Below are 26667 nucleotides of genomic sequence, written 5' to 3'. Positions count from 1 at the left end.
GATCATTTAACAAAGGTGACATAGGGTTAAATTTCAGAAAGCACAACATTAGTTTTTCAAGTTTCATTGGAGACATGGATCTTAATTAGTAAGGTCCCCTAGATGAAATACTCATTAAAGCCATTCGCATCCATATTTAGTAACACAATTCAAGGACCTGTTCAAATGCTTTTATCTTCTTAGCTCAGCACTCTTGGATTTCCTATTCTGAATATTTCATCTGGTTGTGATTTTAAGCTTATAGTTCAGCAATCAAATGGTGCACACTTAATTTAAAAATCATCATCAATACTTATTACTTTACTGTGACTAAGAAACAACAGATACTTTGTACCCCCCCATGGGCTCAACTGCTCAAGCATGGCAAAGGATGCCAATTACAACCTAATTTCATCTTCCAACAAAACCAAAAAACTCTTTCTTTCACAACTTTACAGGAAAAGTTGAAGGAGTGAATTCTCAAGTTAATAATCTGTAAGTAAAACAGAGACAATCTAAAAGGGTGGGCAGTGCGAGGGTGTTACTGTCCTCATAATCTCATCACTTCTATGCCAGGTTTATAGGAAGGTGGATTGTTTTGTCTTTGTTTTTTGTAACGTCACTCATGATTTTTGAATCTCTGGGGTTAGTAATTCTAGTACACGCCTACAGCCTTCTGATTTTCATAAGATTACAGTTGTGCCAGTATACACTTCCAAGTGCCCTGCTGTGCCATTAGGCACCACCATTGCTTGGGATTCAAGCCTGAATGAGCAAAGCCAGGGGAGTCTTTGGCTACCCTGCGTCCACAATCAGGTAGCAAATTACTACATCTATATCAAAACAGGAAAAACATTTTCTTAAAGAAGTAGAAATTGCAACATCTTATTTATACAGCCATGGGAATGGCTGAAAATGAGCATTGGAGGCATTTTGCTTTGTTTTGAGGAGGGGAAAAGTAATCTACTCATTGCCTTTTTGACTTGCTTTTGAAGTTATCACAGCCCTAAGGACTGAACTTCTCCCTTTATGCAGGGAACAGTAAAATGAACACAGCAGAAGTTAAACTTTCTCATGTTTTTCCATTAGTGCACCTCTACTGTGTTGCACTCAAGCCACCAGAAGACCTAAGAAAAGTCATTCCTGTCACTGTGTTTTTCACTTTGCTGTTAAGACTACCCCCAGCAGAGCCAATTGCAATGTACATTACAGAGAGGAGAAAAGCCGTCCACATGAACAGCTGGAGCAGAGCTGTCTCGCTTACTGTCAGTCATCATCAGCCACTACAAACATCTCATTCCAGCTGGACTGTGAAAGACAGCTTGGGTGTAACACTCTCCAGAATGCAACTGCAGTTCTCCTAACTATCCATTCACTCTGTATCGCAGAGCTCTGAAATCTGACAGGAAAATACTGTACCATGAACAGCTCAGAAACCCAAAAGCTCAGGAAGTAAAGAAAAAGAAGATTTCCTTTCAGCAACAAGTTCCACACAAAGCAAAATCCAGTCATTACCAACCAAATTCCCAAACATAAGCTTTTTGTCATTAATCTTTAGTTTGGTAAACATTTTTCTTTTTTATAAAGATTTTGATTTTTTATATTCTAATTACTACAAAAATATTTATTTAAATATTTAAAGCCCACTATTCTTAGTCAATAAAAACTTGCACTAGAAACACAGTGAGCCACTTGAAGTTAAGAGCCAGTATTTAATTGTGTTAAATCTGCAGCTATAAACAGGTTGATTTTCTGGATCACATCCAGCCTCACATGGCAGCAGAATAAAGGGTCATTTAGAAAAGCTATGTATTCCCCTGAGGTAGGAAAACCCTTGGCTGAAGTCACACAGGCATAAGTATTATTTATCACTTTTTCTCTCCTTCTCTAATAAGGAATGTGCTAGCAGGCAGGCAGTGCTGCTGCTGGAACACGCTACTCACCAGGCAATCCTTATCCTGTGAAACACCACCATCCAGTTCTCACCAACCAGCATATGTAAGTCCTGAGACTACTCTAATTTAAACCAAAAATAGCTGAATGGTTAGATTTGTGCAAAAATAGCATGGCTTGATTCCTTCCCAAGCCAAACTGAGTGGGAGTTTTATCATTCATTTCAGGAAGACTTAAATACATCCCTCAGCTGACAATACTGTAGTGGCTTGTGTTGTCAAAGCAATATTCCAGATTCTTTATCAAACAGCAGTCCTTTTCTTCTGGTTTCACTATAGGTATCATGATTTTCAGTACTGCTTTCCTTCAGAACTATGTTCATATTTGATGACCTTTCATTTAACTAGTAAAACATCTGCTTTTTAGCTGCACACAGTTATCACACATTGACATCTTGACATCTAAGCCACATTCATTTTAAAAAGTGATGAATAAATCAAGTATAACATTAAGCTTGACCACTGGTGCATTAATTCACATTTAGCAGCTTCATTTCAGTTTATCTTGCCTCCATGGACAGCCTCTGATAACTCTGCCATCTTTGGGTTTGCTTTCTTGAACAAGTCAAGGAAAGAACTAAAAAAACAGTTTAAAAATTACCCTTTTTGTAGGGACGAAAATGGCCTGGTTTTACCACAATCATGAAGAAATTCCTGGCCTGCACTACAATGGCAATCTAGGCTGAATTTAGTCTTGTCAAACCTTAAAAACTTTTAGACTAATAACAGCTGGAAGCAGGCTCAGCCCATTAAATCAGAAACTTTTCAAGACTGTTGAGACACTGATTGATCTAACCAGCTATTAGAGCTCTCCCACAGTATCAGGCCATTCTGTTACTAAGTGTCAGATGGTAGGTACTGGCAGCTTTTTATCTGTTAAAATAGTGATGATAATAGACAGGTCTTTTTAGTCCTTCTCACTTCCTCCTGTTTAAAAGAAAAAGAAAAAAGAAAACCACAACAGCACTTGGAAGGAACGGTGGGGCCGACTCCTAGTCTAATGAAGTCAACAGAAGAAATTTTGCCTGCCTTGATGGGTTTAGGATCAAAAAGGCAGCTTGAAAAGTGCATGTCACTCCTTGTCTTTTTTCTAACATGTCTGTTGACATCCCTCAAATATTTATGAACAGCAGCAAAAATGTTCTTGTCATAAAAATCGCTTCATGAAAAGACCATGGCAAACATCTGGATTTCATACAGACAGACTCACATCAGTAGCAGTTCTGAACTCAACCAAAAGCAACGGAAGCGAGTAAGCTATCTGGATTGCTTCTACAGGGGTCAAAATGTTCATGATTTTTCTATTAAGAGCATTTGTGGACTATTTATGGAAAACTAATAAATCCACCAGAGAAATGTTAAATATCATTACATAAGTAGCATATGTTACTATGTTACCTAAGATGGGTGGAAAAAATAATCTAAAAGAAAACGAGAGGACAGAGGAGAGAGAGAAATCAACACAAAAATAGAAGGGTGAGATGACATAGTTTAAGAAATTTTATCATTATTCTTGAATATTAATTGCAGTTTAAACATAAGCGTGAAGACCTAAAATTATTTAAAGCCCTAGCTGCTGTCAGGTGTCTACCTCTCCATGCCTGGGCAATGGGTAACCTGTCAGTAAAGAAATAAGGACTAATTGCCCTTTTTTCAAAGGCTACCAAACTTTTATTTGACCTCCATTGGTGAAGGTCTTGCCTTGTTTTCCTGATGCCGTAAAGAGCTGATGTTCTGCTAAATCGGTATACCTGTCTGCAGCTGTTCAGTTACAAACATAATCTGAAGATATCAAAAGTTGCTGAAGCTCCTTCAAAGTATTACCTGCCTTTTTTTTTTTTTTAACCTACATTCAACAATCATGTAAGAGTGTTAAGGAGAATCTTTTGAATTGATTCTACAAGTATTGGGAAACTGGGAAACCTTTAAATTTGTGACAGACAGCAATCCACTAAGAGGAACAGCAGCAAAGACAGGAGTGCTCAGTATCAGTGTACAAAAAAGAAATGCTGTGAATAAAGTGATAACTACTGCTTCAGAAGGTCTCAGATTATATGAAAACACTAATGTGTCTTATGAAAGTTTTCACAGAGTTTGTTCAAGGAGAATTTTTGCTTGCCTTGATTAAGAAACACACTCACCAGCCCCCCAAACCCCACTGCTGGGGCTTATCCCCCAATATAATCATATTCTTTCTCCCACTGTGTTCTTTTCAGCAGTTTCATGGTATTTTGTTCCTGCAGTGGCATAACTGAAGTAAAACCTTATCTCTACCGAGGTCAGCAGCAAAGATCCCATTGACTTCTGTGGGACCAGGATTTCTATTCTGGTTTTATTTTGGCCAGAGTTTCCACTGATCAGCTTTTAAAATATTTCCATTTAGTGTTTCTATGCTTATCCATTTCAGAATTCTTACTTTGCCTTTGTCTTCATCTCACATTTTGGATGCCAATAAAGCTTTGCTGTTATGAGTATCATAATGTATATCGAGAAACACCCTAATAAAATTGCTAAGCTAATTAAACTAAAAAAATGTAAAAATCTATGCTTCTCCTCTTCAACATTTAGAAGCATAACAATGACATGAAATGCTTGTTTGGGGATTTAAACTTAGCTATGACATATGTTTACATCCAACATGCTTGTTGTGACTCAGTAGAAGCATGAATAACACTAAAGATCTTGGAAAGCTGTACCCAAGCCTTAAACCAACCATTAACTCCCAGAGACCTGAATGAGCTCTGCCTGCAGCACAGTTTTTTAAACATATATCCTGACTGCTTTGAAAAATAATCAAGTTCACTGTGTCTAAACATGGCTCATTTTAATAAAATATGCACAAGAGAACTAGAAAAGAAAGTAAGGCCAGTAGGAATACCTTTCTATCTCTCATAGACAAAAGCTGGGACTAACAGTAGCAGCTGCCATGAAGGTTACATGACTGATTCTTCCCATTTCAAAAAATTTGTATAAATTATCCTTTGTGAAAAACTTTGCTCAATGTTAGGTATTTGGACTAATACATTTTATTATACTCAATCGTCTTTTGGATAGATCTAGCTTCCTCACACTATGGAGCAGGTTCAGGGAATCTGCTTTTCCCAGCTCTACTGAAATTTGTTTACGTTCAACGTTATTCTGTCTCCAACAAAAACAGATTTCATGTTTCACAGGGTTGCCTTCAGATATTAAAAACTCAACTCTCTAGCCTTTCCCAACTCCTATATACATGTCCAGACCATGCAGAAAAACTAAGCATGATTCATATCACTCAAGTGCCAAGAGGCAAACTCAGGCTTTAATGGTTGTTGTCAGCTGCTGGATCAAGAGTAGCAATCAGCACTGAAGCAGTAAGGCCTGGAACAATCTTTATTCATGAATTTTGGCATGCGTATTACAATGCACTCCATAATTCCATGATCATATGCTACTTTTCAGTCTTCACAAAAACACAGTAGTGTCTTTTTCAATGCAAAGTACAGCTCTGCTCCAGGGATGAATGACCATAGCACAAAATACTTTATTGTCATACAACTTTCTGCCTCATTTTTTTGGAAATGAAAAATCACATTTTAATCTTTCATAGTGCTCTGACAAACTCCCTGCATGAAGTTAACCAGCTTTGTTACAGCTTATCATTGTTTTGGTGGTCTTCACCTTCTGAGCTTTCAGCTCTATACTTCACAGTTTGATTAGCCTGGATGCTCAAAGCTCCAACTAAAAAACAATGAACTCAAAGTCCTTTATAATGACACATATGTTTAAAAATAAATCTCTTAAATTAGACATCCAAAAGTTGCATAACACCAAAATTCTTCACTTTGCCAAAAATAGCGGCATGTCCCGAAGCAGCAAAATAGCCCTTTAAATGCCTCAGTATCCATACGTGAAGAAACAAGGATGGAAAAATTCTAAGGGAACAAGTAGCCCATGAGGCTTCCCACAAGACACAGGAGAAAGAGCTGTTGATACTCTTTTTTGACTTTAGCAGCTTAATGACAAGAGCATTCACCATGGGGAGCAAACTTGCTTTAAGTCACTTCTCAAGCACAAAGTTGATCTACATCAATATCTTCATCTCACTGCCCTACCTGTTAGTATACAGATTGTGAAAATATCTGAAAGTATCTTTTTGAAGCTATTTCAACTTTAAATTGAATTCAAAATGGAGAGAGCATGACTTTTCAAACTAGTGGAGAGAAGTTTAGGACAGGAGCTTGAGAAGGGAACACATCCATTCCAATCCCTGACAAACCACTCCTTTGAGTAATCAATAGCTCTTGCTTTCAAAGAAAAATTCAACAAGTAATCCAGAAAGTATTGAGACCAAAAGGACATTGACTAATAGAAAAAAATGTCAAAATATCCAAGAGCTCCTCTTTCTGTAGTTCTGTATATCACCTTTAACAAATGAAGTTCAGTAAAAGAAGCCACTATAAATACACAGTTAAAAGAATATTATAATGCATGAATATAAAAGAAGTAAACTGAAGTGACATAAACAAGCTTGAGGGAAAACTTTTATTTTTCAGCACTGCACTTTGTAATCTTAATTTAGAAGATATATATATGCATGTGTACTTCCTTTCTGCAGCCGTATTTTTTTTACACAGTATAATCTTTGAAATTTGTCAATGCCATTAAGGTATTGCTTTAATTTTTCAGTCTGTAACAGCATTGGTTAAAGCTGTGTTATGATAGAAATATGAATCATTCAAAATCAAAAGAGTTTCTTATGAGCTCTACTGTGAATCATTCATTATATTCACTAGCAACTAATACCCTTCTAAAATTTTCCCCTACCTTGCATTTTGCATTTTCTCTGGAGATACCCTGTTAAAGCCCCCCTCAGAAGGAGGAAAGGTTTGTATTTTGGTGGTGGGTTTTTTTTTTGTAAGTTGAGATCATCAGAATCAACTCATGTCTAAAGAATCTGAAGTAATTTGCTAAAAAAACCCTGCAGAAATAGAAGTTTCAGAAATTAGAAATAGAATTAATCATTATGCACTTAAAATTAAGCCCACCTTTTTTTCTGACATAAAATGGTAGAACTAGGTAAATGTTAGCCTTTCTTTTCTCCTGTATGTGGGAAAAGGGGGGAGAACCAGAAGAAGGGGAAATTATACAGCAAAGATGATGCTGAATTCTCAGAGAAGATTTTCTGACAAACTGAGCACTCTGAAGATATTTTTCTCTCATGGAACTAATTTCATTTATCATCATTCAAATTACTATTTTTCAATATCTTGGTTTTCTACAAGCTGACGTATTGCCTTCCATAAAAAGGAATGAAGTGCAAGCTCACAACCATAATGCCTGCTTTTTTTTTGGTCCAAACTTCATGCAAATAGCAACAATTTTACCAACATACATATGTTCTCTCATGTAATGAACATTGGAAACAGAGGACCAAAAAAAAACCCAAACCCCAATCCAATTTCATTTTCCTTAGAAATAACAAAATACCCTACAGATTCATCAAAATACATGTTCTGGATAAGCTGGAGAATAAAACTATCTTACATAGCACAGCACCTTACAAGTAACCATTTTAAAAAATCTAGGCAGAATTTTTTTTAAACTAACTTTGGATGAGAGTGGAAGCCTGTGGTCAGTGGAAAAAATTTCATTGACTGCCTCAGATTTGGGACTAGGCTCACACCCTGTATCATGAACACTACTGAAGACTATGCTTAACATAAATCAAGCTAAAGTGTACTTATTCCTTGAATATATTTTAATTCCCTTTATGAAAAGGAAAGGCTGTATTGAGTTTAGCTTCTGTAAGTCACACTGCTTGAAACTAGACAGATTTTACTGAATATTTATAAAGGCAAATCCACACCCAAAGCCTGTGTACTTTTGAGAGTCATCTGACAGTTGTGCCAGATTTCACAAAGAGCTCGTTAGTGATGTACTGGGGACAGTACATTTAATGTTATGAAACATAAAGAAGTATAAGAACGGAAAACACTTGTAACATAAATATTTTCCACTTACATTTTTATGTATGAAACTTCAGCATGAGGTTGTCAATATTAAAAAAAAAAAAAAGTGTTCTCCCTTTTTTAATTCTGTTCATCAAACTGATCAGAAGGCTAGGAAAATACTTCAGGGTGAATTTTTGTGATTAGAGATGCTCACTTGCTAGGGATCGAGAAAGGTTATCTACATAGAAGACAAATTTTTCTGTCTCTCTGCTGCCATATGCCTTACAGTGGAGTGAGTACGTACATGGATCAACTATAGGACGGACTTCTGCCACAAGTCTCTCAAGGCAAATGCAAGCTGAGTCAGGCTATCAGAAATGTAATACAGCTGTACGTAGTGCTTAACTCTGGTGATGATAATAAAGGAATATCATCCTCATTTGCTTATACAGACCTCTATGATGCCAAATTTCAAGACAGAAGTATTGCCCAGCTAAATGCACCCAAAAAGAAAATGCTTAAGAGACCTTCACCATAGTACGTTAAAAATGCCAGATGCAGTTACGGTTTTCTTTGCTTGGTTTTAGGCCTTGGCATGTTGTCATCAAATTCTGTAATACTGGGAGTGTGAGATTATACGAAGTCTGACTCTTCTACTTTCTTCCCTACTTTGTCATTAAAAAGGAGATTAAAATAAGGCTTTTTGATTTTCCTAATTTTGTCTTTTCATGTTTGTTTCCTTTCAGGACACAACAACTTTTGTAGGGATCATTCTCATTTTAATGACAAACTTTTACCAAAAAAAGAAAAGAAGAAAAAAGAAAAAAAGATCTTGCAGTATTTTCTCTAAAGACCATGCACATGAGAGAGCTCTCTGTACTGCCAAATTCTTTTTAGCAAGACCATTTTGTTGCCTGGTATCCTGGCCCTCATTCAAGACATTCTGACTTCTCTTTTCTATTGATTTCAGTGAAGCACTGATGAAAGGAATGAAATTCTGTGCTCTGAAGGAACGCAAGCAGGTGACACTTTCAGCAAGAAAGAGCAGTTACATACTGTCACTCTGTGTTGTACTGGAGGGGAGAAGTCTGGATGGGGTGGCAACTGAACTTACCTTTTGCACTACCTACACTTACAGCATGTATCTTGCAGTCTACATGTTGAACATGTTGGAAAAATCTGTTAATAAAACAGAAATCATCTAATGCCTATTGATTGTTTTATTGGTAATTTCTATGCAAATCATACAGTAGAAGTGTGAGGTATCTATGTGACTTTCATACTTAACTCTTTGGTCATGATTTAGGCAGGCAAGTACATAATCGGGGTCATGCTTAACTAAGGATGTACAGGACGGGAACATATGATTTTGGGCATGCTGTCTGTAACTATAGTGGCTTGATATGAAAACTAGATTTAATTTCAAGTGTTACTAATTATTCCTTTTTCAGACTGTGGAATGGTTCATAAAGGTTGTCAACATAATTAGTATTAAAATGCAATGAAGAGTACAAATGGGAAGATGAAATGTTAAACAAACTCGAAATCTAATTTACAGTGATCTCTTGGCTCTAGAAATGAGTCCAATTCACTGATGGGACAAACACAGGGAAGCGTATATGCTGCCCCTAGGGAGCTACTAGTCGTCTTCACTTGCTTGGGAGAACTGGCTTTCTGCAAGACTTTACATATACAACAGAAACTGAATCCAGTTGAAAAAAATTTTAAAATCACAGGCATTTGTAGAGCTCCAATGTGACTGCACAGCTACAGCTTTTCTGTTATCTTAACTGTTTCAGCCATCCTGCTTCATAAAAGTATCTGATATTATAATTTGAAAGCATCACAAAGAACAACTAAAAAAAATTTTTTTTTTTTTTTGCTTTTGCCCCTCATGTTAAATGAGTAATGACCACGAGCTCACAGGCCAGAAACACCTATTCCATTAGCAGCAGTCCGTGACATGAAAGAATAAACAAGTCAGAGATACTCAGCAGATGATACTTGGTTTGGGAGAGGAAGAAGAGGACTAGACACTGAATTGAAAATATGTGTCTCATTCTAGTGGAGTTGGGACCACTTTATACCTAAGTTGTATATCTGCAGCTATAAAACATTCATTATAAAAATTCATAAACAAGGCATATTTATCATAGACTGAAAAATTTTTCTATAAGAGTTCAACTACATTTGAGTGTTACCTTTTATAAAACTCAAGAAAAGATGTGACTGAAAGTAAAATTATGTTTCAACTTTAAAAAAAATATAACATCTTGGGTTTCTCTAGACTGCAACTTTTGAGTTCAAGAAATTTAGTCACGAGTCCCCCAAAGGGGAAGAGGACAAAGACTTCCAACTATATGGATTAAAAATCCCTGGAAAATACATGAGATCTATAGTCTGGCTTTTCAATGCCATGCAGCTTCAGTCAATTTCTCCTTTAAGCTCAGCAGCTGTGACTGAAGAGAAGTAGGTGCAGAGCTGCAGTATAGCCACACAGCCTCCTGCAGGGGATGGCCTATGTTTTCTGAATATCTCTCCCCAAAGTGTGAGAATGCAAAATGTAAAAATCAGAATTAACAGTATTTCCTCTATTTTCACACCCCTCCCTTTGCTCCTCAGAATGGGTATAGGTTAGATTGCATTTCTACCTGTAAAATCATTTTAAACAATGTAAAAGCATTAGCACTGCAATCATAGTTTAATAGGACTTTTTGCTGGGTGAGTTCAAACCATTTTGTTATTTGGTATAAGGACATCACACCAAACAGTAAGAGTAAACATAATTCTCTGCATGGAACAGACACAAAGAGCTTAAGTGATTTGTTCAGGATCACAACAGAACTGTAGGATGGATTCTCTGTTTCATGCTTTTAATAAACAGAACATCTTCTATATCATTAAATAATGGCATTTTCCACTAAAAATTTCCACTTTTTAATACTTCTGTGAATTTATAAATTATTTGTATACATTTAGCATACTTCTGTTGGTATATTAAAACCTTCACGCCAATATTTCTATACTACCAACACCACTACTGCCAGTTAACCTGGCAGTATAATAACAGAATAACAGCAAAGCATTAGGGTTGATCTTATTAAAACCATGCTAACATTACTTTAGTCTAAATTTTTATTTTCCTTTGAAAGAAAGTGAAAATGAACTGATAGAACATGTAGTTCCTGGTGCAGATTGTTGTGTCTCCAGCAGACACTAGAACATCAGGTCATGGCATCTGCTTCTTGGCTGATTATCTGTGCTAGATCTCATTTTCCAAAAATCAAGAGAAATCATACTCCTTGCAATCAGAAATACAATGACTGAAGGACAACAGTGTCCTGCTGTGGTACACTGATTGTGTCAGCAGGTCTTCTGCCTCCCAGCACATAAAGAACAAGGAAGGCAACTGATGTGATCTGCTTGCAAGGAGATTCAACTGTTTGAGCAAACATCACTCTAAAAGCAGTGTTACCAAGAATTATCACGCACAACTTTTGTTAAATGCTGGTACGCTTGGAAAAGAAAGAAAATTAATGCTGCAAGTATTACTGAGAGCTGACAAGAGTCTTTGGTGTTAAATTAACTAAATGTAACATATAATTTTCTTTTGAATACCTTGGAAAGAATCTACTTTGAAAGACTGCAATTTAACACCAAAGTTTAAACAGTCGAGGTTACAATTTTAGAAGCTCATTAGTCTGAAGGTGTATGGTGATTTTCTGGGAAGATGAATGATTAAAAACAAAGTCAAAAGGAAAAGACATTTGGGCATGAATACTTGATCTGAAATCTAACTGTTCAATTTCAGGCAATGTTGCATCTCTATGATTTCAGATTGCAGGAAGCTTTGCAGGTTACATCTACTGCATTCTTTAAAGAATAAAATAACATAAAAGATCACCTTTAACTCCAGGAATTAGAACATCAAGTATCTTCTTTCTGAAACTCAGTGAAGAGATAAATCATTTTTATTAGAAGACTATTACTTAATGTAAATAATTTTCAAGGTTGCTTCCCACATACGCTATTGCATGCCCAGTAACGTGCAGTCCAGCCTCTGGACTGACACTAAGGTCAGAAAGTTTTCTTGGACAATTCTCAGGTTAAGCCAATTAAACTAAGTGTCTACACAACTGATAAATTTAGGTTATTCAATAACAACAAAGAATGCAGTGGCCAAAGGAGACGGGACACAGATTAACATCATCCGTCTCTAACTACCAAAAGCAAGCCTGAAGCAGTGAATTGACGGTGCACTTGCCAAACAGCACCTGCACCAGAGTAAACTCCACATGCTCCTACCACCACACCACTGCAAATCCAGCAGTTGGTGTGCAATGTTTTACAAACTCATGTTTAAGTTGCCCCCTCAGATGTATCATAGCCAAATACTGAATTCAAAACAAAGCCAATGACCCTTCTGACACGACTGATTAATAACCAACATACCTTCCATGCTCTTCCATACTCTCCTCCAGAGCTGGACCAAGGGAGCAGCTTCTCCCCTCTAGATCTCATGTCCTATATCCATCCTATACCTACTAGAGAGGTGGCAGCAGTAGAAAACAAGCCAAAAAAGGAAAATGCACTCAGCCAAAATCACCATCACCTCAATCACCATCAAGCTGCAATGGGACTAAAATATTTTTTATTTCTTTTACATCAAATTCTTCTAACACTTACACAGTCAGCTAGGCCAACAACGTCTTTTGACTCCTTGTTGTTTCATTTCAAAAACATCCAGACAGCATGAAACAGCTAATATGCAGCAAACTAAGGGCAGAAAAGCATTACTGGCTCACAGTCCTTTTTGCAAGCAAAGACAAGGTAATTCTGCTAGGTTTTTTTACTATTATTCTCTCTCCTGTTTGTGAAAAAGACCATAGACTTTAAAGGTAATAATTAGGGACCAGTTTACGTCTTAAGAAAAAATGACACTTCCATATTGCAGAACTGTTAACTCCTAGATAACTGTTAACTCCATTTCTCCAGAGGAAATGGCCTCAAGTTGAGGCAAAGGAGATTTAGGGTAGATATTAGNAAAAATTTTTTTACTGAGAGGGTTGTCAGATATTGGAATAGGCTGCCCAGGGAAGTGGTTGAGTCCCCATCCCTGGTGGTATTCAAAAAGCAAGTAGACGGGGTACTTCAGGACATGGTTTAGTGGGCATGGTTGATGGTTGGACTCGATGATCTTGAAGGTCTTTTCCAACCTAAATGATTCTATGACTCTATGATAATTTAGCACCAGTTATTCAATCCCTACCCATTCCCAAACATAGATTTTCATGGCTCAAGCTGACTTAGCTTATGAAAGCATGAGATCACCAGGTCACAGCTTGAACCTGCATAGGTTTTGACAGCTGAGCCCCAAACTTTTGAAGATTTTGAGTCACATCTCTACTTAACTGTTTGCTCTACTGCGCAATGACCAGAAGTATATTACTTTGAAACTGTGTCCTTTTTATCTTTGTTGGTCTGCTATTGATCCTAAGAAAGAAACACCCAACCAAAGATATAAGGATGAAATAAAATGGAAGTTCAGCTACTCTGCTCAAGCAGCAAGATGCAAATGTTTAATTTTCTACAAATGAAGAATGTGTTCCAAAATGGATATGCATAAGCTAGCAGTGCCTTGGGTCATACTCACTAAATGCTACTCTAACTAGAGGGAACTACACCCCCCCCGCTTGAGAGGACTGTTAGTAGCTCAAGGATTCAAGAGGTAAAATCCCAACTTGGAAAGGTATGAAGTCCTAAAGGAAAAAAAAGAGGTGACCAGTCAGGCTGGTTGGTCTGGCTGGGGCCAGGGAGGGTCATCCATCCATTGATGCCAGCAGCGCAGGAAGAGGTGGCTACGCAGCAGCAAAGGACTGTCCCTGGGAGCTGTGGAGGCCAGACCTTCACCACCTAGCTCAAGACTGCCTGGCCAGCAAAGGCTCTCTTGGTGTCTTACTGGGGTGGTAAGCATCCTAACGTTTAGTCTAGTAGTTCACTAAATTCCAGCTAGCTTTCAGGTGCATTAGTAAGTAAAAATTGCTTTGCACTTCCAAACCGTGCATGCCCTGCTTGCAGAGTGTCTTTGCCAAATAATCTGCCCCAAATGAGGGGGCAGCATTATAGGTAAGGAAATTAAAGTATAGCTGTAGGAAGTGAAAACTCCCAGATTGCAGAAATGGATCTGAAAAAGCTTGTTTTTAGTATCCTCATCTTCTTATACAAAATCCTGATCTTTGAAAGAGTACGTTCATTTGATCAGCCCACAGAACTCTCAATTCCTAGGTTTTCCTAGGTAAAACCTTTCTGCTTTGTATTCCAAAGTTGCCTACAACTCAAAATACTTTTAACGCAGCCTGTCCAATGAGACAAAACAAATGCAATGTAACTACATTTGCATCTACTCAAGTTTACGACTATTAAGAATACTCTTTAACATAATGACAGCCTGCTTATGTTATCATAACAAAATAAGCATGAGTGAACAATACATCACTGCACTCCTAAGACTGGGACACAATCTTGCAGTCCTGGCATATCCACAATATGAATCCCATTCAGTTTATATTAAGTGAATAATTTCTTTACACTTCTAGGTGATCACAATTATCACAGAAGACTATGTCAATATTAATATTAATTAAAATCTTCTGTCCTACAGTTACATCTTTAATCATTCTGTCATTTCTTCTTTATGTATTACAATATGTTTTATTGTTTCAAAGACAGCATACACTGGTTTTTACTGCTATTTTCACCCTGTAAGTAGTTTTTTGCAAGTTAAAGTTATTTGTAAATATTTAATGAATTAATTGAATAAAGAAGTGTTTTAAAAACAACAGAAAACCAAACCCAAACCAGCTGTTTTAGTCGTAGTTACTCCCATACATCTTTCTCCCTTTCTGTTTCTCTCTCACACAAATGCACATTGAGATGGATATTCTGAGGTGATGATAACATTGCTCTTCATGCACACTGATGCCAGTAACAGTGGTTGCAGATTTTTTCCCTAGCATTGCAAAACCTATTTTCAGACCTGTACACAATTCCTTACAACTGATACTTAAGTTTGTACCCAAGGCTTACCCTGACAACTTGGCATGATTTGCATGACTTCACAGTCAGGATGCAATCATTTTAGCTCCATCATCAAAGGCCTTGAAGTCATTGCAAGTCTGGCTTCCACAGATTTTGCATCAGGTTCCAAACCAGGCTGTAGCCCCATGGCAGTGACACCACCTATTACTGTTTCTGCTCTTATCCTGTTCAGGTAGCTGCTACTCTGGGACACTTGGTGTATTTTTTATCTTCATTGAACCTTCCCTGTGATCAAGGACTTCTTTCTTTTGCTGTCAAGCTTGGTGTCAGAAGATACACTTAAGCACTGCATCACAGACGCAATAAATGAAAGTATAGCACAGAGACCCCAGTGTAGTGCTGGGCCATTCCAGCTGAACCTGATGCATGTTTGCAGCAGTGCTTGCACACCCGTAATAGGAGTACAGTTGACTGACCCTAATAGATAGTGGATTGTAAGGTTCTACTGTCAGACTGACATGAACATAGCTTCCCCTGTGCAAGCAAGACGACAGAGCCTCTCACCTCAGCCTTCTCCACTTCAGGCAGTGAGTGTCTGCGGGGAAAACAAGCCAGCTAGCAGGGTGTTACTCCTGCCTGGGCAGTGTTCTCAGTGCAAGTTATCAGCACGGTCGGCATCGATCAAAACTGAACAATTCATCTTAAACTGCTATATCAACACATGAAGGCATTCACCTTCATCTGAACATCACTAGTTTTTAGAATTGTTTAGCTCCTTTTTTTCCTCACTAGAAATTATTACATTTATTAGTACTGCAATATTATATATATAATTGTTATTATTGGATACCACTGTGCTAAGCAGTGTGCAAACACAGAACAAAGACAACCCCTGACCCAGAAGCTTGCAACGTAAATAATCCAAGATAGCTGTCCAATTCACACCAAACTGATAGTTTCAGTTTGCCATTAACATACTTCAATTCAGTAAACCACTCTTGTGGAAACCCATAGGAATTTTGCCAATGGATTTCATTTAATGCAGAGCAAGGCTTAAAAAGAAATACTGGATATCACCTTGTTTTAGAGAAAAATAAATGCAAGTAGATTCATGTTCTATTTTCTAACTCAGGAATGTTCCTGATTATCAGCCTACAAGCTCTGAATGAGTATAGCATCACTGGTTTTGGAGGCATGAGTATAGGTGATAACACACACCAACACTTGCACAGTTAAAAGATTAAGAAAGTCACATACCATGGTCCTAGCTCCAAACTCAGTGTTAATGAGCACTGTACATCTGAGAACACTGAGATCCCAGGAACACATACATACCCCACTGATAATGATGGAGGAAAAAGGAGAACAAGCTTCTTTTTAAGAAACAAATCATAATACATTCTGTCTGATTCAATTACCCAAATACAAAAGTCTAAAACACACTACAAATGTTAGAATGTAGGGTATTCTTATAAAAATATTTAAAATAAACCAGTACAAATAAAAGTGAAAAACGTGTCTGGATTTCAGTCCAGAAATACTATTGAAGCTTTACAGAAATACTAGTATCAGGATATGAGAATTCCTGTGTTTTGAGCCAAAATGGGTTAAGAGCCTTGTCACTTGCAATGAATTTAGAAGGCAAAATGTCCTTCCCTCTACCACTTTGTCACTTTTCCTTTGAGTAACAATCTTTATTTATACATAAAACTATTAAAAGAAGAAATACTAAGGGCAAGTTGCTTGGAACACAAAGCAAGTGAACAGATCCAACCTTTGGTTTGACTCTTCAGGCAGAGCTGCAATGCGAGAAGTGCTCCCATCCCACAGACTGACCCAGAAGGTGTCATGTCAGCGTAAATCTCTCTAATCCCTGCCGTGCACATCACTCCACTTTGGTAGCACCTGTTTCCTCCAGCATTCATTTCTTACAGCCAGCAATACAGATCAAGTCGTTCAGGTGGAGCTCTGCCCTTTTTCACTCCCACTAAGAGAAGGAAGCTGCCATTTCTAAACTCGACACTGATAACTATATCTCAGTAATATTCCAGAAGGGCTGGTGATGGGACGTTTCCACTCACTGGGCATTGGTCTGCAGCATGACACAAAATTAGGGCTCTCCCCAATTGCTGTTAAACTTTGTTGCAGGTTTAAATATCAAATGTTTCCATAGGGATTATGGGCTTGTGTGCGTAACTGAGCTGTACTGGAGGAAGCTCTGTTGGGCATCCTTTGAATAAGCAGTTTTAATGTAAGGCTTTTTCAGCTCTGCATAAACAAAACAGCACCAAATTACTTGGTAAAAGCTAAAGTAACCTGTAAATATGTCAAGCTATGGGACAAGATTTGTCTGGTGAGCTGTACTCCGCAGCCATATCCCTAAGCAGATGATCTAAGTATAGGCTGGCCACTAGTGTGAGGCCTCTGCAATACTGATTACAGATTTGCTGCAAATCACTTACCATCTCAAGAACAGCCATAGCAAAAACTATAGCTGATTTTGAACTTTTCAAGGCAAAAAACTACCCAAGCAAAAAAAAATCTGAATGTATTGGGACAACAAATTAAAAGGGGGAGGAGCACGGAAAAGGAAAATAAAGAACATATAAAATACTTAAAAAGCACCTTCTGTTTCCCTCCATATAACTACTAATTTCTTTAAACAGTGAAATTCCTCCCACACTATCATCTCCTGCATTAACCTTATAGACTTGAATATTTAGGATTGAGTTGTAAATTCCCAATAAAAGGAATTCTTTAATGTCTAAGGTCAGAGTTCACTCAGCATATCGCCTGTTTATTAGCACTGAAGTGACAACCATCATCCAAACTCCTCACTGCGGCCTGATACCCAGCTCAAGAAACAAAAGAAAACCAGTAGTAAAGGCTAAATCCTCACTTCAGGGTTCAATTTGCGAATACATTAAGCTACTGGAGGAACATACTATATTTTGAAGTGATAAGAAGTTGATTCCTGCTTCACTGTGATTGTATTATCTAAGGACTGCTTTTAAGCTATTATGGAAAATAGTTTTGACTCCTTTCAAAGCAAAATATTCTAAATAGTTCAAAGTGTTGGTTGAAATGGGGAGGAAAAAAATGAACTATTGCATTTAAAAATGCAAGGACCAGAGGATGTATCTTTGGCTCCACTAATGAAATAATGGTAAAAAAAATTCCATAGATTGCTCTCTTATCTGAAAGAATTTGAAGTGTGTAGAACCATTCTTGCTGAACAGAAGAAAGATAGTTCCCTGAATTATATTTTACAGATTCAAGATTAATGAGGAAAAAAAAAAGGCATTTTGCCCTTGAAAGCAGGTAAGTACTCCTTCATAGGCATTCTCGTTCTCTTCAAACTTTTGCACTTAGAGAAATAGTTTTCACTTTGCTTACCATTCTTACAAGACCTTGGAACTATACATAAGCTTTTCCACTTCATTCTGTTCTCATACAACTCTTCTACATATAAATCCTTTGTAAATAAAAGGGAATTTAACCTAAAAAAAAAAAAAGTTTTCCTGTTCTAGTTAGATGACCCTGAAAAATACATATAAGATCTTTTTTAAGTAAGCAAGGAGATTTTTTTGTGCTTGTTTTTTAACTTTTTGTCTTTTGTACTCCCTTTCCCCAAGTTGGGTCTGCTATTTTTGGACTAGAGAAACACCAATCTATCTTAGCTTGATAAATTTTTGTGAAGGGATGACTATATCCATTGAGTTACTGCACCACTAATTGTTAATTTCCATAGCTATAAGGCTAATTCTGCAAATCCAAAGAAACTGAAGAATATGTTCTTACTTGTATTCCAAAAATTCTTTTGCTGAGAATACACAAGCAGCATTGTTCCAAAGGGAAGGAAAATACGAATTTAAAAGAATAGCGATCAAACTCTACATGCACTAGAACAAGTGCCTCTGCTTCCTCCATTAAAAGTACGTAAACGGTTTTGTCTTCAAGCAGAAGAACACATTATTTAGCTATTAATCCTTCTGGATACACCTAGCATTGGATCAATTGTTCGTTTTTGGATCTGGGTTAATGTATATCAGACATTCACTGATATACTTCTGTGATGGATTCCCTTGTTGCCTTCATTGTTTGATAAAACAATGTATCTGATGTCTATTGGTAACATTTGCAATGAAAATGCAACCAGTTACATCTGGTTTTAGTCATGAGTTGTTCTGAGATGTAAATATTATAAAAGAGTAACCTAATAATTACAGTTAATCTACACTCAGTCTGCAAAACCAGGCATTAAGACTGGAAGGCAGAGAATCATTCATTCACAGCACAGATTCAAGTCAACATGATGATGGGCCATCTTTGATCACTGTTGTGTTGAATATTTAACAGTTAACTTTTGCCTTCAGTTAACTGGAGAAACCTGACTGCAAGTAGCATATTTTATTTTCAGTGAGCCAAGAGAAGGTAAAGAACTATGATAAACAGCCAGCCCTGTCAATACACAAACATTATTTGATCTGTTGACAGTAATTAGATATATTAGCTAGAAAAAATTAAAATGATACATCATTGCCTCTGAGTTTTGGGGCTAAAAACACGTTTAAAACTAAATACCCAAGCTTTTTTTTTTTTTAAACTACTAGCAAGAATCTTTGCACTGGCACTGCGGAGACTGCTAAAGGCAATTTCCACTGGAGTGTGGCCTTGGAATTATGCGTGCAGTGTAGAACCTCAGATAAGGTCCTCAAGCCAACCAAAGAAGTCAGACACATACTGCAGGGAAATTAGATGGCTAAGAAACATTTTTTCCTGCATGAATCACAGCTGAAGGTCTCGATGCATCCACATGCTTGTATCAAATGAATCCTTAACATTTGCCTAGCAGTTGTCATGTGTAAACTGCTTACTGGAAGTTTTGTGATGGCATCATATTTCCAAGAATAAAGACAGATATTTATTTATTTGTAGAGAACAAGAATGAGCAGAGAGCAGAAAAGGATTTCACCTTCACACATAGATGGATTTTGTGTGTGTGTGTGTTTTCTGTTTGTTTGTTTTTGTTTTTGTTAAATCAAGGAAAGAATACAGAGCAGAAGCTGATGGGAGGAAGAAATGCTGACTACACAAACTGTTCAATCTGAACTGACTTCATTGCCAGAAGTTAGAGAGAGGTACAAACAGAACCAAAAATGCTGCCAAAAATGTGCTCTCTGGGGAAGCAGAAAATCCACTTCTGTTCTCAGTTCTGCTGCTGTAAATCCACAGTAACTCCGGGCACGTGATATGAGCAGTTCTGGACATACAACAGTGTAATGTAGGCACACGTGGCTCATGTTGCCCTGATACATGGGCACGTTATAGCCATGTGTGCATTCAGAAGGCAAGGTTCTTTATTCCTTTGCACAGAAAAAAAAAAATCAACAAGAGCGACTACCTTCTATGTAACCTAGAAAAGCAGCACACTTCTCACAACAGAGATAGGTCTTGTCCAGAAGAGCAAAGCAAATTTGCCAGACTTTTCAATGACATAATGCTATACATATTAACTTTTTTTTTTTTTTAGAAAGCAAAAATTCCTATTTTAACTGCTATAAACAACAGATAACCATGCACCGAGCTATTTCAGTAACCAGATCAGTATAGGAGACTGCAAAAAGTAATCTGCTTACAGGACTCATAATTCACATACAAAAGTAACATATTCCTAAACGTTCTAGATCGTGTGCCTCAGAGATGTTATAAACACAAAAATCTATTGAGTTAGACCTAATGAAAAAATTAGATTCTCATTATGAAGCCCATGTATGACAGACAGCAATATAATGATGCTGGCAATGAAAAGGCAGATATTAAAACCTATGTAACATAATCTTCCCCTCAAAACAGACATAAAAACCTGAACAATAAAAAAGCAAGAGTTTCTGGCGTTGTGTATTTCCACCCCTTCTGTGCTTTCCCCACCTTCTCCTTCCAAACTCCCTCAGCCAGATTACTCTGCAGCCCTAGCAACCCATTTATACTCAGCTGGCTGTCCACCTTCATTATCTGTGCCACATTCTGCCCTCATGCATGACCTTAAACTGCAATCCTGGAAAATACCTTGCTCACCAACCCTAAGTGTCACTTGCTATAATTAGCGTTCTGGGAGCTAATAGTACAGCCATTAAGGCACTGAGACAGACACACGTCCTGCCTTAGTTCAGTGTATATCAAGTGATCAGTCAGATGACCATTAAAGCAGTGAAGTCTTTATTCAGATGGTCAGCTTGCCTGCCTCAACCCATAACCCCATAAACAGGGTTTTCCTTAGAGACATGGATAATGATACTCTTTCATGTTACCTTCCTCGCTACGAAATGCGGTGCTTCCAAATCTCCCTTCCTATTCCCAGGACAGTCTGCAATGAGAAAAATCTGACTGAATAGAACAACAGTCTCAAAATCAGGCTGTCATTCAGCAGCAAAGCACACACAACTTCACAGTAAGGACACTGGCTACTGCGAGTTCCCCCCTCACTAAGGACATGGAATAGCATGAGAATGTTTCATCTCCATTCCAGAATTTTAATATTTTAATCTATTAAATCTTATCACCATCATCTTCCAATTTGGATGGCCAGCTAACTGATTTAATACACTGAAGAAATACTAAAACTGCTAGGGCAAAGCTTTATGTAGAACTACTATATAAAAGAAATTAAAAAGCTTGGTGCTAGAGTGATGCTGAGAACCATTTAACACCATCAAATTTCATTCATGTAAATCTCTCCTCATCAAAACAAAGCCAGCAGACTGCTGCCTAATTCTTAATTTCTGATAAATATATCAAAATTCATTAGGGTTTCATGTACAATGTCAAGTGGAATAGCAAATACTCCTTCTAATGATAACATTTATTTTCAGGATCATTTTGTGTACATAAAGTAGTCTATTCCAACACGTAAAGACTCCCTCTAGTTAAAACTGAGAAAAAAAAAATCAACTTAAGAGCAGATGAAAGAAATGTATTTTATTTGTGTAAACTAAACTTTTAACTACTGAGCAAATCAAAGCGATTAAGATCTCAGGAGACGTCTTCTGAGGACTATGACCTCTACACAGCACAGAATGGATTCAGCATCTATTTGTCCTTTCTCATGACAAATGAGTACTGTATCTGTCTCCAGCTATACAAAAAGGGATGTTTAGCTTCATATGGCAGAGTATATAGAGCGTTCCAGTGTGGGGGGTTTGGGGGTTTTCTTCTGAAAGTTTTTTTAAAAATGTAATTCTCTATGGACTATGGATCTACAGGTGTTTGGTGGACTAATTAGTAACTGGAATCCAGAGCCAGTATCATTCATTTGGCAAAATACTTGCATATTCCCTCAAGGGAAAATCTGAGGCAAAACACGCAAAATTGGCTGTGCAACTAGCATGAATGACCTAAGTATCTAATTCCCAAAGCCAAAATATATCCCCTTTAGTGTTTCTGAAACATAAAATTAACAATTTTGTTTAATGTGAAGGAACATAATCTTGGACTACACTCCACTGACAGAAGGTAATTATGCTAGAGACATACTAATCTAATACTTCTATATTTAACTTGCTTTTAGATGTGTTTTAGTTTTAGAGGAAACAGTAGCTATCCAGCTTACTGTCCAAGCTAATACAGTCACTTCAAGGACAGCAACTGCAAATTAAAATCTGGAAAATCATTACTAGTTTAGCAGAGAAGTGAAGAAAATTCAGCCTTGTCTGCAACCTTCACTTCAGCGTATCTGACCAAACAAATAAGCTTCTTCCCAGGATCACAGAGATGCAGAAGTGCCTCAGTTTCTAAATAGAAATAAACAAACTCACAAAATCAAAACTTTGTGCTAGCGTTGTCTTCACTCACTCTGACTGGGAAATGAGTGAGGTAGTCTTTGTTTCTTTTACTTTTAGCATTACTTATACACTATACATTCTTGTCCTGCCACCTTTATACTAACAAATAAATGTTTTACAAATGTGTATCAGACAGTAGTTAGTATTTTTCAGTAATTTTCACCAAGCGGCACAAGTTTTATAAGCTTATTTTGAACATGCATCTATTTAGAAGTTAGTAACACAATGACTATTTAATGCTACTTTAAAAAAAAAAACAAACAGATTCTTAAACAGTGATATGTAAAACAGTGACAGCAATGGATGCTGAAGTTATACAGAGCCACTTCACAAGTGACAATCTGGGAAATGCCTGAGTAGACATTCAGGAATTGCTGAGCGGTAATTCTGTTGAGAAAACACCTGGTGGGAACAGAGGTGAACAATGTCAGACAAAGAGGAGAGGCTTTGCAGAAGACAGTTATATCTGAAATGAGAAAATGCTTATTAAAATACAGCTATTATAGATTGAGTCGATATCTAGGGTGCTCCGACTGCTCCCGCTATGGGGAATATTTTGAAACTATAATATGTCACTGTTAACATGGCATTTTCAGAACATTCTTAAATGATTAGTCTTGCCATAACATGAGGAAACAACATGGACACAAAGCATCTACTGTAACAAACTACATTCCACTATTCTGGCAATATTAACATTAAAACCTACATCAACAGGATCTCTACACTCAGTTTATAAGATCAGCTATTTTTCTTTGTAACAAATTGAGAAGTAATGCAAGGAGTAACTTCCTAAAGTAACATAACCATAACAGTTAGTGGGCAAATTAACTGCTGATTTGGGAAATCTGCTAGCTGACACAAATAACTCCCCTAAACTGTTTCTAAAATGGGCAGACATGGAAAGGAAGAGGAAAAACAAAATGGTCAACAACCACCAGGAGAAATGCCTTAAATATGTTGAAGATCTTCTGGCTTAAGTAAGGAGAAATTCATTCCAGGACCTAAGAGCTGCCCCAGGTATTAAACCTTTTACAGAGAATCATCCTGATTGTCTCCATGGAGTTAACCTATCTCGTATTCCTAAGCAATCCTATCCAGTCAGAAGCTCATTTCTTTTTTGTAAAAGCTATGTTTGAGAAATTAGATTTCAAGCTGTCAGCACTGATAGCCATTTATTCTGCACCTGCACCTACACTGAAGTCTGTGGGAAGGAAAGGCTGGACAACTAGCTGAAATGAATGAAAGACTGCCTCTCAAATGCACTTTTCTGGGAAGAAAAAAGCCTTATATTACTATAACTGTTCTGCCTGCTCCCCTTTTTTGATCTTGCCAACTCCCAACAATATTTTGCACTCCTTATTGTTTTTTTACAGCACAATAAAACTCAAAATAAAAAAAACCCAAACATTTTCCTTTCGAGTTTTACATGGCTATTTTATCTACCTTATCCTCAATAAATTTGACTTACAAACAAATAAATGAAAGCTGATATAAATGCAGAATATCAACAATTACTCTTAAAGACATTTTATGGTATCTGTCCACTGTGTTTTAGCAAACATACCTAAAGTTATATCAAAACACTGAAATCAAATCACAGTGCCCCAGTAAACAGTGTGGCACAAACCTCTATGTACAAGTCCTTCAGATTAAAAGGGAAAGCATTCCTGACAGTCTGTGACACAGAATACAACCCAACCAACAAAAAAAAATATCAAGGACCTGGAAGCTCCATTCCATTAAATATTTAGGTTCCTTGAATCCAAAACGGAAGAGGCAAAACAAGAAAGAAAAATAGAAAGGCATATAGAAAGAACTAAACAAACAAAACAACCTTACCTTTCACAAGCTCGGACAGTCCATGCAGCAATTATCCATAATGAGATACTAAAAACCAACAGTACAGTTCCTGGACATATTGTCATTAGAGTCTTCATAACAAAACGGGTATTGAAGTTTATCTTATTTAATGCTCCAATGCTTCTAGATGAGGCATCAGTGAAAAGTTTGCTATGCAAAAGCATAACTCTGGCAATAAGATATAGTCTTAAGAACATTGGTATAGATAAAATAATATCCACATCAGCTGTTGTTGTGGATGGAGTGTAAGAAAAGGCGAGCCGGGCTGTCCATGTGAATGTATAGTTCCCAGGTATGGGATGTATAGCACACACCAGTATTTCCAAGCAGATAAAGAAAATACGCTCATAAGTCATGGCTATTCTCCAGTCATCTGCTCCATTGTCCACCATGAACAACTGAAATAATAAAATATAAGGTTAACTTTAGTACGTCATCAACAGACCTTGTTATAATTCCATTTTAAAACACCATAGTTTTCAGAGCTGCCAATGACCACTAAAAAAGAAAATAAATACATAATTTCAAAAAATGACATTACTACATCACTATGAAGTGAAACATAACTCTGGTTAAGACAAAAAGAATTTTTTCATGCACTATTTCTAAAACTGGACATGAAACTGAACTTTGACATATCATTTACTAAGAATTCCTCATATTTTCTTTAACTGTCATTTCTGATAAAACAAAACTCTGGACCAATTAAGCTTTGTCCCTTCAAAATCAATTGCTTACTCTGTGTTCATAAAATTAAGAAAAATTTAAGAAAATGTTTTCAGAATGGATATCTAAATTATAAATTGAAAATACTTTCTAAGATGCAATATTAAGCCTGTCCTAGAGCACATCCATGCTTCAGCCAGGGTGATATTATAGCTTCTGTGGAACTATCCAAGCTTTCTTCAAGCTTCAGGCACCAATACAGATCAATGTAGGATGCAAAACCACATGAGAAACTGCACAAAGACTCAAAAAGATATCTCATGGTGAAAATCTGAAAAGCAAAGGCCAGCAAATATCAGAGTAGCCCAGGCAGCCAGGTAACGTCTACTAGTAGCTGAAAATTAAAGGCACATATTGGTTCTTGCACAATCAAGTCCTTCAGTTTACCACCCAGGAACAAAGGTACTGGAACATTTCACGCTGTTTAGTGAATGATGTTCCTGATTATTTACTAAATAAGTACTTAATCAAACAGTATTTATCACTAGTAGAGAGTAGCAGTACGCAAGAAGTTGCAAATAGGCAACTTTTCAACATAACCCATAATGACAAAGATACAATCTCAGTGACAGAAGACCTTCTCATCAGTTTATCTATAGTCTGAATCTAAACAAGGCTGTTCAGTAAATAAAAACACTTTTGCAGGATTTTTAAAATTAGATTATTCAAAAATAATGGGTGAGAAGGAAAAGTACACAAAGAATGCGCTCCTTAATGTAAGAAAAGTATTTTCAGCACACTACACACGATATACACAGCCAAAAACCCAATTATTCATCTGCACTGCTCTTTGCCCCTTTCCATCTTTCAGGAGTTTGAAAATACAAGCCTAATCTCTCTGTATATGTTTTTAGAGATTGAAAACACACTCTACATCCTCCTCCCATTAGGTTCAGTCTTTCAGTAAATTGCTCCAGTCATTTGTTTAGAAAAGTGATAACCACAAATTAATTTTATTGTAGTTGAACTGATAGGAAAAGAAATAAAGAAGTTAACTATAGTAAGAGACAGAACAAATTTCTGTGTTTGTGGACCTGTTTTTCATCCCTTTATGTTCTTTCTCTCCATCTTACTGCATTGGGTGTTGCCGACAGTGTTTTGGTACTGGGGGGGCTGCAGGTGCGGTGTCTGTGAGAAGTCAGGGGCTGCTCTGCAATGGACCCACTGCAGGACATAAATGAGCTCATCAGTGAAGCTGCTGGCCCTTCTGTGAAAGCACATTTAGGAAAGAGTAAAACGCTGCCCAGGCAGTGAGGAGTGAGGGGAAAAAAGTGTGAGAAACAACCCTGGAAATGCTAAGGTCAGAGAAAAAGAAGGGGGAGGAGGTGCTCCAGGCAC

General features: G+C 37.2%; 1 protein-coding gene across 1 annotated transcript in view; it reads right to left on the bottom strand.

Annotated features, from left to right (window-relative positions):
* The window catches only part of KCNN2 (potassium intermediate/small conductance calcium-activated channel, subfamily N, member 2), a 71175-nt gene that overhangs the window by 26375 nt on the left and 18133 nt on the right, over positions 1–26667 (bottom strand). Inside the window, exons 3-4 of the mRNA XM_010568448.1 lie at positions 24583–25001; positions 9515–9535 (exon numbers count right to left, since the gene is read on the bottom strand). Coding sequence (XP_010566750.1) covers positions 9515–9535; positions 24583–25001 — 440 coding nt within the window. The remainder of the gene's footprint in view (positions 1–9514; positions 9536–24582; positions 25002–26667) is intronic.

The sequence above is a fragment of the Haliaeetus leucocephalus genome, unplaced genomic scaffold (assembly GCF_000737465.1).
Source record: "Haliaeetus leucocephalus isolate CR32 unplaced genomic scaffold, Haliaeetus_leucocephalus-4.0 Scaffold241, whole genome shotgun sequence".
In the NCBI taxonomy this organism is placed as follows: Eukaryota; Metazoa; Chordata; class Aves; order Accipitriformes; family Accipitridae; genus Haliaeetus; species Haliaeetus leucocephalus.
Note: the sequence above shows the minus strand (reverse complement) of the source record. Positions and strands in the feature narration are given on the sequence as shown.